Source organism: Eschrichtius robustus, chromosome 5 (genome assembly GCF_028021215.1).
Source record: "Eschrichtius robustus isolate mEscRob2 chromosome 5, mEscRob2.pri, whole genome shotgun sequence".
Classification (NCBI taxonomy): domain Eukaryota; kingdom Metazoa; phylum Chordata; class Mammalia; order Artiodactyla; family Eschrichtiidae; genus Eschrichtius; species Eschrichtius robustus.
In genome coordinates, this window is record NC_090828.1 from 9,433,148 (window position 1) to 9,446,598 (window position 13,451).

Genomic DNA, 13,451 nt, shown 5'->3' on the forward strand with positions numbered 1-13,451 from the left:
TCAAGCATGTTACTAATCCCAAATATGAGACTATCAGGTTGTGAGGATAATAAAATGCCCTTGGTCCAAATGTCTGTGCACTTAACATTGGAGTAGTGGTAACAAATAGCCCTCCTCCAGTGTCTTGCTGTTCTATGGACAATTCATCTGCCTGAGCTCAGCACAGTTTTTAAAATAGTTCTCTTGATTGATTTCAAACAGAAGATAACTGATCCATGACATCACATAATGCTCTTCCTTTATCGGAGATCTCTATTTTTCTAAGCCAAACATGTTTCAGACTGCAGAATGTTCTTCCCAGAATCATTCTGAAATTTCTGGCTGCCTTACTTGTTTACACATATTTTAGAACTATTTAAATTTCCACTTACAATTTGCTCATCACACACACACACACAAATGCTTTAATATCATGGCCAGTGTCTTGGGTCAAATTTATCTAAAGTGAGTACAGACCATTCTCAGTTATCCTTGGTAATTAGAGGCAGGAATGGTACTAGTAATTGGAGTCACAGAATGTTACCCCAGCCTAATTTTAGCCAGCCATTTCAGTCTTTTACTCCACCAAACCCTTTAGAGCTGTTTACAAGCGATTACATGGACACGTTTCCTTTTTGTTTCATCTCCATTATTTCCTGCTCTAATGTCTAGTGGGAGGGGTTGGGTAATGAAAGGGACCACCAAAATAACAATAATCATAAAAGGCAGCTAATGGAAAGGAGAAACAAAAGCATGGCTAACATATGCAATATTACCTCCAGTGATTCAAGAATTGCCTGTAAATTCTTATAGATAATAAATTGCATGTCATACTCCATTTGGTCCAACACAATGACCTGTTTGTTATCATGACATCTTTGGCTGCTGTGAAAGAACCCAGCTCTCTGTTTTTGATAAAGGTAATCTTAAATGCTGAGGCAACGCTTTTCTCTCTATATATTTACCGTTAAATTAGGATGATAGATTGAAAAACACGTTGTGTGTTTTAAAACTGACTACATTACTCCCTTACTTTCATTTACTGACAGTACCAAATTAACAAGAGGCGGTGTTAAATATCGGGAATGGTGCTATACAGCCGATGCATTTTGATGCTTGCACTACTACTTGTGCATCACAAATACGAACTTTTTATCCAATGACCCAGCTTTAGTTAAATATCCAAGTTAGACCTGCTTATGTTCAGTCTGTCCAGTTGTTTGTTGATTCACCCTATTTTTAGGAGTGGTGATTTCTACCAAATCAAGTCCCCGTTTTACAAAGACAAAAGTAAAACCTACTTGCAATATTCATGTTGCCAACAGAAAAAAAAAGAGAATGCTTATAAAGAATTACAGCAAATACATTATTTCCTGTTTAAATATATCCTGATGATATTGTATAGGGTTGATTGTATATTTATGTTATGTGCTTTATAGGTTTCCCCTCACATATCCAAATACTTTTTATTTACATACAACTAAATAAATTTTGTCCTCTTTAAAGATGGTCAGTGAGTTTTTGTACAAAATCTTTATTTTCTTAGCTTTAAGAGGAAAACTCCTAAAATATAAGTGATAATTATCTGTTTGGTTCTTTCCCCTGGAAGAGTTTTTCTCTACGTATGGTTATAAAACCACCTAGAGAGAATCACTGGGCGTGATTGTTAGAAGGGCCAAGTTCAGCTACAAAATTTAAAATGCACACACCCTATAATCCAGCAACTGCATTTCTAAAAGTTTTTCCTACATATGAACAAAGACAAATGAACAAGGATTTTCTGATTTATTGTTTGTTATATAAAAGACTGGAAATAATTTAAATGTCCATCAATGGGAACTGTTAAATAAAGTATGGTATTTATGCAACTGTTAAAAAGAAAAATACCGATTCATATGTAAAATTAGACAACAGTATCCAAGATATATTGCTAAGAGAAAAAAAGCGAGACATGTTTAATGTACTCCCAATTATGTTTTCGCTAACTACAAAAAAGGTTATTCATATGGCTTGTATATATATATAGAACATTTCTGGAAGGAAACAGAAGGGAACATTAACAGTGTTCAGCTCTGGGGAGGGAAGTTTGGGCTCTGGGGTGGGCCTGACTTTTTCCCTTATGCACATGATGATTTTTCAATTTAAAACTTGTATCCAAAATTATTTTACATGCAGATTCCTGGGGCTATTTAAAACCTAATGAATTGGAATCTTGGAGGATGGGGCCAAGATATCTGCCTTGTATTGGATTGGCCAAAAAGTTCGTTCGGGTTTTTCGTAAGATGTCACAGAAATACCCAAACGAACTTTTTGGCCAACCCAATAAATAAGCTTATCAGCTGATTTTTATGCTCACTAAAACTGGAGACCAGCTCTCAGCATATTTAAGTGTAAAACATTCCAATCGATTTCTTTCTTTTTTTTGAAAAAGCAAAAGTGAGTTTATTAGCATTGTTTTTTTCTTTTGATAAATGACTACTAGTGTAACACCTTGATAAAGAGAAGCTTGAGAGCCACTATTATATTTTAACAAATTAAAAATAATTTGTTTTCTGTTACAAAAGTATTATGTTACATGTTTATTAATACACTGAATTTGGTAAGCAAATAAGTATATATTAGTATATTGAAGTTAGTGTAAAAATAAGGAGAAAAAATTTAAATGTAATTCCAGTACCCAGATATAATCATTGCAATATCTTTTATACCCTTTTACTGTTTGTGCATGTGTTTCTCAAAAACAATTTTATACTCTTAAAGTATAATTTATAATTAAATTTTATTATAAATTATAATTATAAAGCAAATTATAAGTTGTTCTTTGCATGAACACTCTATCAAGGACATCTTTCCATATCAGTAGATGTGCATCTTCAGTACAGTGGTCTCAACCATTTTTTTCACTCCAGCACAACTGAGGCATTAAATACAGTTTTGATAATGTTATTCTGTCAACTCTTTTTTTAAGGGGTGAGGAGATGAGGCAGAGAGGAGGGAGGAAAAATGGTCAGTTTAAGTCAAAAAACTCCAGGTAACAAACACCTATCTGCAACATCATTTTTAATGACTGTATAAATTATAATGTTTTAAAAACAAATTCCCAATTGTTAGCCATTTAGGTTGCTTCTACTTTTTGACCATAATGTGTAATATTGTGATAGACACTCCTCCCCACCTCCAATCAATTTCAAATGCTTTTCCTGACTCCCTCACATTGATTATTTCCTTTTATGCATACGACATTCTGATTAATTACTATCCATGGAGCACTCCTAGTGTATAGCATTTTCATTCCACTGTCTCCCTAGTTTCTTTCCATTCAACAGATGTAAACTGGGCTCCTATTAGAACAAGGCAGGCTGATGCCAAGTGCCTGCCCTCGAGTGGCCCGCGTGCAGAGGAAGCTGCTATTGCTGGAAGTGATGATGCAATAACAAAGCTAAGGGAGATGAGACTTGTAACCTGTTTAAATGAAACTGTAATTAATAATATAAAAGACACAGAGAGGTTCAATAAAACGAATGCAGAACTATCCCTAGGAATGTCTGTTTGTCAAATGAAAGATGCAGACAACAAGTGATAAACTTACATTTCTCAAACTCTTGGGTCTCAGGTCCATGTTACAGTCCTGAAAACCAATGAAGTCCCAAAGATCTTTTGTTTTTGTAGGCTGTATCTTATTGATATTTACCATATTAGAAAGTGAAACAGAAATTTAAAAAATTATTTAGTATTGCTTCATTTTAAAATAATAATGAGCCTACTATGTTAATATAAATAACATTGTTTTGAAAAGTAACCATATTTCCCCAAAATTTTTTTAGTAAGAATAGCAGCATTTTTTTACATTTTTGCCAATTTCTGTAATATCTGGCATAATAGAAGACAGCTGGGTTCTCATGTTTGCTTCTGCATTCAATCTGTTTTGATATATGGTTTTGATTGACATATATGAAGGAAATTCAGCCTCATACCTATATGTAGTTGGAAAGAGAGAAGTATTTATTTTAATAGTCTTTTCAGATAATTGTAGTTTGTTTGGTCTTTTTTTTTTGATACCACAACAAAACTCAACAAGTTGTATTTCTTAAAGGTTATTTGCACTGTGTAATCTGACACCATATCAAATAACTTTTTGTAAAACATTACATTAAAAGCCTGTCTTGCACTTTGAATGGCTCTTTTGCCCATTTATGATTTTGTAACATAATGCTTTAGTAATTTGGAAAATACTAATCTACTGAGTTTTGTAGCTCTTCCAAATGTTTTCATATCTCAAACAATATTTTTTAAAATCATATGATAATTGTGTGGTTCCATTTATATGAAATGTCCAGAATATGCAGATCCATAGACAGAAAGTATATTAGTGGTTGCCAGAGGCTGGGAGGAGAGAGGAATTGGCACGTGGTATCTTTTGGGGGTGACAAAACTAGATAATGGTGATAGTTTCACAAATTTTTGAATATATAAAAACCATTGAATTATATACTTTAAAAGGGTGAATTTTATGGTATGTGAATTATATCTCAACTGGGAAGTGGACAAGCTCATGGAGGTTGATGTAAGTTTTCCAAAATTCTTATTTCCTTTGGAAAGCTTAAATATTATCATTGGCAACAAATACTGCAGTTATTTTCCTTGAAGTGACAGCCTCATCTTCAATGATGTATCTGCCAAACATAAACATGGTATTTCACGAAAAATCCATAGTTGGGTTTGCAACTCAGTTACACAAGTGCTTTTCCTCAAGACAACCAATGGACTTCGATTTGCAGCTGATGTGCCTTGTGCATATTTTCCATTTTGAAACCAAGCAGGACCCTGCAGGGCCTTCCCAGGGACACACCCCCCCCCCACCCCACACCCCTCACCTCTTATTTGTAAAAAAGCTCTAGCCTGCTAGGCCTTCCCTGAGTTCCAAAGAGCAAATTTAATCAGAGAACTGAGAAAATGCAGAAAGAAAGGAAAGCAGTCAAGCAAGACAAAAATAATAATGGGTTAGCCATAAAACAAAGTCAAGGACCTTTAGGTCTTCATCAAGGGCTATAGATAATTTCCCGAGCCATATCCTTGAGTTGTTTTGCAGATACTAACACCCCCACCAGGTGGAAGAAGTTAACTGCATGCTGACCACCAGCATGTAGACCCCAGACGAGTTGGAACCAGAAGGTTGATGACTGAGATTCCCAAAACTTCATCCTATTACGTCACCATCAACCAATCAGAGAATTGTGCGTGAGCTGACCACACACCCTGTGACCCCCTCCCTCACACTGTCTTTAAAAACTGTTCCCTGAAAGCTATCAGAATTGGGGTCTTTTAAGCATGAGCTGCCTGTTCTCCTTGCTTGGTACCCTGCAATAAACACTGCATTTTCCTTCACCACAACCGGGTTGTCAGTAGATTGGCTTTGCTGCTCAAGTGGACCCAAGTTTGGCTTGGTAACAATTTTGTCACGCAGGATATTAAAAAGATGTGCAGTCAAGAGTAAAGACTTCATAAAAGGTGGTCATTTTTACTGTTTCCTCAAGGATGTCCTTAAGTGAATCTGGCCATTATTTGACTGCAAGCATAGCAATGAAAAATACAATGACCTCTGGTGCGTTTTGGTGGCGCGGCTTTGACTCATGCCAAGGCATCAGCAGCACCCACCACTGCTGCTGCACCATCAGTGCAAACCTCAACACAGCTGCTCCAGGATCAACCACGAGAGTGAATCAAGTTATTCAGTATTTTGAATGGTTCAGCACCCCTTGTGTTTGCTTCCAAGCATTCACATAAAAGATCTTTGTCTAGTTGGTGTGATACTAGATGAACACAAGCAAAACAGCGAGTCCGGCCACATCTATTGATTTGTCCATTTGTGAGACAAAAGTACGATTCTGCAGAGAAGATATTAACTCAGCCTTCCTGTTTGCAGCTAAATCTTTGATCTGACAAGCTACTGTATCATTAGAAAGTGGCGCTGCTGTAATTTCTTCTGCCGACTCTCCATCCAGCCAGCATTCAGCAGTGTCAGCTGTAAGGCTTACATACCTTTCTTTGGGTGCCAGAGGCGCTTCCTGTGATGAAGTACCCTGCACAGTCACCTACCCTGCAGGGTACTTCAATGGCTTTGCCTCTCTGGGTTGAAAAGCTATAACAATCAATTTTTGGCTTTTAATGAACTCATCACACTTACATTTAAAATATTCAATTCCTCTTTCTTTAGACTCTGAATGATGTCTCTTAAAATGATACCACAACTTAGAAGGTACCAAAAAGGTAAAATTTTAACATTATAAAGCCATGGAATAGATAGCTTTTGAGTCATATTTTGTTTCATATTTACACTTTTTTAGTAGATTTCTGATTCATCTTTTTCTTCATGTTTAGGCTTAGATGGTGCAGCTGTGAGCTAAGAAAGCGAGATTTCTAATCTCCCTTTTTTAAAGCTAATGAGCCATCCTTAACTATAACAATGGATGGAGTGTGGCTTATGTGGACTCCAGGGCTGCAAAGCCAAAATGTTGGGGGAACAGTGATGGGGGGGCGGGGAGAATGCTGATGTTCAAATGCAAAGACTGAGAAGCAGCAGCATTCAGCATCTAAGAAAGGGAAACTGAGTCAGGGCAGAGAGCAGATCACTGGCAATGCATTAAAGATGCTACAGATGAACTGCCTGAACTTCCAGCAATGAAAACAGAGAGAGTCGGGCCGAAGGTCTCAAATTGGCACTGGGTAGCCTCTCTCATTGTCAGGTGAAGTGGAAAGAGGTGCGAGTTCCTTGGGAAGGTCTGGTCCCCAGTGGAGGAAAGTAGCAGGAAGAAGAGAGGACTGAGTTTGGGAAGGTCCCAGTGAGCCATGTTCCACTCTGTTACTCAGTCCTTTCCCCGGTTTTCCCTAAGAGCATGTAAGGGCCTTGAAGAAGAATATACTTATTAGTATTTAAATAAATTTACAATATTTGTTTATAGAAAAATGGGCAATAATTTAGTTCATCAAAAGCTTGGAACATTCTCTGGCCAACTAAATTAGTATGGTCTCTCATAGTACGCTCAAGGTCCTCCCCCTTATAATTTCAAATATGACCTTGGGCAAATTCCATCACCTTTTCAAGTTCCACTGGCCAAACATGGTTTTGGCTCTGAAAGGAGAGGTGGTGTGGCGTTTGTGGTTAAGAACATAGACTCAGTAGGTATAGAGGTGAATCTCAGCTTTACCACTTATTAGTCATAAAACCTTTGGAAAATTAACTTGCCCTCCCTGAGAATAACTTAGGCTTTGCCAGCCATACAGTCTATATTGTGGCTATCTAACTCTGCCACTGTGTGTCATAAACCGTGGCACAATAAAACTTCATATACAGAAACAGGTGGCTGGTTAGATTAGACATATGCCATAGTTTATAGACCCCTGGTCTATAAGACAGAAATATCATCACTTACCTTCAAGGGTTGCCGTAAGAATTAAATCGGTTACTACCTGTTTATTTCTTGGTAACCAGTAGACAATCAATGGAAGTTGCTATTATTATTATTGTTCCTAAGGTTATTCCAACTCAGTCCGTGACCATGATCTATGGCTCTCAGACTTTCTGGATGGGCAGAACAGATTTCCCAATGGAAAATAGCTTTTCTGAATGAAGATCTCTGTTTGAGGGAACGCGATAAGCAGGAAACAGCGAGTCCTCCGTAGCTCCCATCCCTGAGGGTTCCATGTTGCCAGGGCAAAAGAATGCTATCCCCGTGTGCGGATGATCTCATTTCAAAACAATAAACATGTAAAGGTAAGATGTTAATTTTACTTTGTAAAATGATCTGCTACATAATAGAATGCTTTTAACTGCAGGTGCACACCTTTCTTTAGTATGGTGGTAGCCTGTCTATTTAACATCCAACCAAAGGCATCCATTTCAAGTTGAAGCCAACTGTTCAGAGTGGAAAAGCTTGGATTCTCTCTCACACTGTATCATATCACAACACAAACTGAAGATAGAGGTCATTACACTAAAGCTCAGCGCAAAAAACTATGCTGCACAGATGTTTTATGTAAGGTCCTTTGATATTATTCTTCAGCAACTGGGCAGTTGGTTTGGGTAATAAATGAGGGCTGATGACCATCTTGTACACAAGCAGCTCAGAAGACAGCAACAAGTGGTAACTAGTGATGTGACCTGACCCCTGCTTCCCGCCCCTCCCCCAAATATAACCACAGCCTAAATTCTTGGCCCTACTCAATAAAACAAAACATTGTGGATTCCATATAATCGAGGTTTAATGCACGTACTATGCCAACCTGTTCAGGACAAAAAGCAGTAATAGAAGTTGACATTGAGTATAATGTATTTATTTTTTAGTTTATAAATTAAATATTCACATTTGCTATTGTTAATAAATTGTTTTTGGACTTCCCTGGTGGCACAGTGGTTAAGAATCCGTCTGCCAATGCAGATTCAAGCCCTGGTCCAGGAAGATCCCACATGCCACGGAGCAACTAACCCCACATGCCACAGCTACTAAGCCTGCGCTCTAGAGCCCGCGAGCCACAACTACTGAAGCCCGTGCGCCTAGAGCCCGCGCTCCGCAACAAGAGAAGCCACCGCGATGAGAAGCCTGTGCCCCGCAACAAAGAGTAGCCCCCGCTCGCTGCAACTAGAGAAAGCCCGCACGCAGCAAGGAAGACCCAATGCAGCCAAAAATAAATAAATAATTTTTTTAAAAAAATAAATAAATACTAAATAAATAAAATAAAAAAATAAATAAAATAAAAATAAATAAAAAAAAAACTAAATAAAAAAAAACTAAATAAAAAAAAAAAAATAAACACTAAATATATAAATCATCAGAAAATATCAGTATTTTACTTTTACAATTACAATGGTGAATGATAGCCGAGTAGAAACGCTTTTGAGTGAAGCGATAAGAAAAGGCAAGTATAAAATCCTGTGACATTTTGCTCTGAAATATGTCATGAACAAAGCAGATTTATCCGTCCACATGAAAGCTGTCAACAGAGGCAGAGAGGCAAATCATCATCGCCTCCCGAATGAGGCGGGAGAGAGAGGCAAAATGATAGACCACTGAGGGTGCTGGTGCCTCGCAGGATTTTAGGTTGACAATACTGCTCCTATTTGAGGAAAAATAACTATAATAAGGTAATAAGGCACTCAAATTATGAGGACAAATAATTATTGAAATAATCTAACAACCTATGTTGTTTAACCATTACTTTAAAGTAGCCAGCATATTAACAACTCATTTTTAATTATTTAGCTTTTAGCATCTGTATTTATCTTATTATCTTTTATATAGATAGTAAGTTTTCAAATGGCCATATACGTGTTCTTACTGATTCATGTTGAATCTAGATTCTCATACATGCCCATAAGCTTTCAGAACTCAGTTGATAAAACATCACACATGAAATGTTTAAGCTGTTGGCATTCTGAATCGATGTTACAGATGGGCTGTAATTTGATATTTACGCAGTTATGCTGTGCACACACGCAGCTGCTGCATACACGTGGTATTAACCTGTCACTGAAAACCTGGCCGGGAGTGAAGTCTGGAACTTCCGGGCGAAACGAGGCAGCGGGAGCCGCACAGAAGCACGGGCCCTCCGCCTGTCTGCCAGCCACCAGACACAACTTTGACAGGTTCTTCATCTGCCAGGAAGGAGACTGCCTTTGATTTCACAGATGTCCCTGGAAATCCAAGACTGAGTGTTAAGGGTGTGTGGATGGGGGTTAAAGTCTGATCTGATATGAATCCAGGTTTAGTAAAACAGAAAAGAAAGAATCTGTCATTAAGCTACGGCTATGGAGCTGTTCCAGAAGGAGTGAGGGGGGAGAACAGCCAGAGTCCCCTTCTTCCCCACCACTGGGGAGATTCCAGGGCATCACAGGAGGTTCCTCTAGCGGGAGGTGAGCACGGGGTTGGGGGGGGGCATTATTTTTCTATGTAGCGAAGTGGAGATTGCAGGCAAGAAGAGCTCATAGCGTTGATAAGGTGATGGGAGGTTGAGAGCTACTTTGCTCTGTAGCCTAAAAGGAGTCACGAGACTATTTGCTGCTGTGAGCGCCTTGTCTGGGTACTTGATTGCCATGAGAACACAGGAAGAAAACAATTGTTAAATAACCCATCTCAGGGAGGTAGAATTTTCTCCCCTAAAACTGTACCGCTTTTGCCCCTCTGCCAACTTAACAGAATACAAAATGTACTTGGGTTTTCACTCAGTTACCCACAGCCTGTGTTTTTAAAATTCCCTGTTATACTCACATGTGGAATCTAAAAAATACAACGAACTGGTGAATATAACCAAAAAAGAAGCAGACTCACAGATCTAGAGAACAAACTAGTGGTTACCAGTGGAGAGAGGGAGAGGGAGCGGCAATACAGGGGTAGAGAAGAAGGAGGTACAAACTATCAGGTATAAGATAGGCTCAAGGATGTATTGCACAACACAGGGAATACAGCCAATAGTCTGTAATAACTGTAAGTGGAAAGTAACCTTTAAAAATTGTATAAAAATTTTTATACAATAAAATTTTTATACAATAAAATTTTATATAAAATTTTTATAAAATAAAAATCAGACACCCTCCCCCCCAAAAAATCCCTGTTGTAATAGCGGTAACTGTCCACATTTCTTTGGGGAAGCCGCATCTCTCGTAGAAATATTTATGGGTTTATTTGACAACGTAAAGTCCTGGGAAGTTGGACTCTGCACGAGGTCTGCAAGCAGAATGCCTAGAATTCTCTCCAGCCATGTCCCAGGGCCAGGTCAGAGGCTGTCCACGTTGGGGGATGGAGCCTGGCATCCCGGGTCCCGAGGGTGGGGGACCTGAATACCATCTTAGCGGAGCAGAGTCAGGAAGGCAGCTGCACTCAGCAGGAGTGTCTCCCGCTGCCCCTGTCCCCTCACGGTTCCCTATGGGGACACGCAGCCACCTATTCATGGATGCACTCAGATGACAGACACCAGGAAAAATTTCAAAAGCCGTGCTCCCCTTTCCAACGCCTAGATAAAATACATACGTAATAAAAACCTGCTAATAATCATTTATTGTTTGTTACCATACAGCAGAAGCCTCTTTTCTTATGGGTGGCAGGGCATGGGCGCCTCCTGTCCTGCTGCCCCTGTGCTGGGGCCATGACCTGACCCTCCCTGTGGCAGGGACCGTGGTTCGGGCAAAGCCCAGCAGAGGCGGTGTGCTGCATTTGTGTGCAAATACTCTATGGCTCCTTGAATCAACAAAACCTTAGTTCTTAATCAAAGGCAGCAGAAGAGGTTTGGACACAGACGGAAAACACCGCCGTGCCTCAACTCTCCTGCAGGTAGGAATGTGTGACCCTACAGCTCACTGTTCCTCTGGCTTCCTTGTCGTTGTATCCTCTTGCGGAGGTGCCGCTGGAGCTGCAGCTTGTTGGTGAAGAACATCTGTCTCCAGCCCATATCCTGGGCCAAGGCTCTCATGTCTGGGGTGATGTGGTCACAGGCAGACTGGACGATCTGCTCCCACAGTTTGTCTGATGTGCACAACTGTGGATGGAAAAAGTCAGAGGTGGGTGACATCATACATGGGTCAAGGAAAAGTTCACTCACTCACATCACTATCCAACTCCTGCTGCCTGTGAGACACTGGAGGAAACACCACGGGTGCACAAAGATGTGCCAGACACAGTTCTGACTCCAGAAACTTCCTCTTTGAGGAGAGAGGCAAGTGCACAAGTATCTAAAGGACGAAGCAATATTCGATTAACGGAATAAACCAAGTCCTGATCTCATTTAAGATGCAAAATTTGAAAAAGAATAGATACATGTATATGTATAACTGAGTCACTTTGGTGTACACCTGAAACTAACACAACATTGTTAATCAACCATACTACAGTATAAAATAAAAGTTAAAAAAAAAAGATGCAAAATGCGACATAGTTATAAATAGTACACATACAACACGATATAGTTAGTTTATATACACAACATTATATGGTGAGTTTCCAGTTAGCCACATAACAGGCTGATAATGGTGTGGTCAACCGATCTTCACCCAGGGCTGCAGCAGTTTCTCGAGGAGGAGCGTTGCTAACTCTTGCTCAGCTTCATGTTAAACCCTTGCTTGAGTCACCTCTCCCCGGTCTTGTACAGCGGACACCTTAGTTCACTGCGGGCTACTCAGTAGCGAACCGCATCGAAGCAGACAAGCAGCCCTCGGAGACTGCCAACCAGCACACCTAAAATTTACACATTCCTGGTGCCAGGGTCCCGTCCTCATATTTTATTCGGAGTCCTTTGCATGCATGACATCACACCATGCAACAGAGTGGCCTACAAGATGCAGTCGCTCCCCAAGCCTGCCAGACACATGGCAAAGTGAGCCATTCTCTGGGAATAACCTTCCCAGGGATGTTCTTCTGCAGTCTGGGCCTTTACCTGAGGGCCATGAAATTAAGGACAGACAAGACCCCTCTGGCCCAATATCTGCACAAGACCACTTTGCCCTCCCTCCAAGTTCAAAGCTGCCAGAGTTCAGCTTCCATTTACCCAAGATTTCCTACTAGGACTTTTTCAATTGTTACCATCATTTATGGCAACTATGTTCATCAGTCTCCCGCTCCTTTTTTTTTTTTTTGGCCGCACCGCTGGGCATGTGGGATCTTAGTTCCCCAGCCAGGGATCCAACCCACATCCCCGGCAGTAGAAGCGTGGAGTCTTAACCACTGGACCACCAGGGAAGTCCCATCAGTCTTCTGCTACTAAACACTCTTAACAGGAGATTTCCTAACCCCTTGCTTCCATGCCCCCAAATCTTTCCTAAAGTTAAAGCTTCCATTACATTTATTATTTCCGACCTTAGCGATAGCCATGATTTGTTGGTACCTGTATGCAAGACTAGGAACATTTAAAGGTGCTTGGATATTTGACGTTGCATAGTGATAACTCCGGTAACATGAAATGTGCTCAAAAAGGGTCTCACGTGGGCCCCAGAACACTTCCTGGCTCCACCCTTCCTGTGCCAATTGTGCGCTCAGGGAAGTTCATCACCAACCTGATTCCCCCTTCACATGTGAAAATCCAGCAGTGGAAAGAAGAGGCATGACAGAGGATCATTAAGGAGCCCACAGTTCCTTTAAACTGGCGGGGGGCGGGGGCGGGGAGTGGCGCAGAGCTCGTGGGCTGGGGCTCCTCCTTCCTGCTCAGACCCTCCCAGACACGGCCCCCTGAAGCAACTCACAAAGACTCCTCTTACAAGGAGGCAAAGAAACACAAGAAGCAGATGGGCCGCTGGAAGGTCAATAATGGTGGGAAACAAGATTATCTACGGATAATGATCTGTGCAGACCCTGTGCCTGTGAATAATAAAGAGAGTTGATCTGACTGACAAAAATTAGGTTGAACTAATTATTTCACTATTTAAAATTAGAGGGCAACTATAACACTTAAATAGGAGAAGCAGACAGGCATGGTAAAGTCCGTCCAACTCC

At 40.2% G+C, this 13,451-nt stretch overlaps 1 protein-coding gene across 1 annotated transcript in view; it reads right to left on the bottom strand.

The window, feature by feature from the left end:
* Window positions 1-11,012: 11,012 nt before the first annotated feature.
* The window catches only part of FBXO36 (F-box protein 36), a 98,378-nt gene continuing 95,939 nt past the window's right edge, over window positions 11,013-13,451 (bottom strand). The window contains exon 4 of the mRNA XM_068544296.1: window positions 11,013-11,505. Within this exon, the coding sequence (XP_068400397.1) occupies window positions 11,317-11,505 (189 nt within the window). The 3' untranslated portion in view covers window positions 11,013-11,316. The remainder of the gene's footprint in view (window positions 11,506-13,451) is intronic.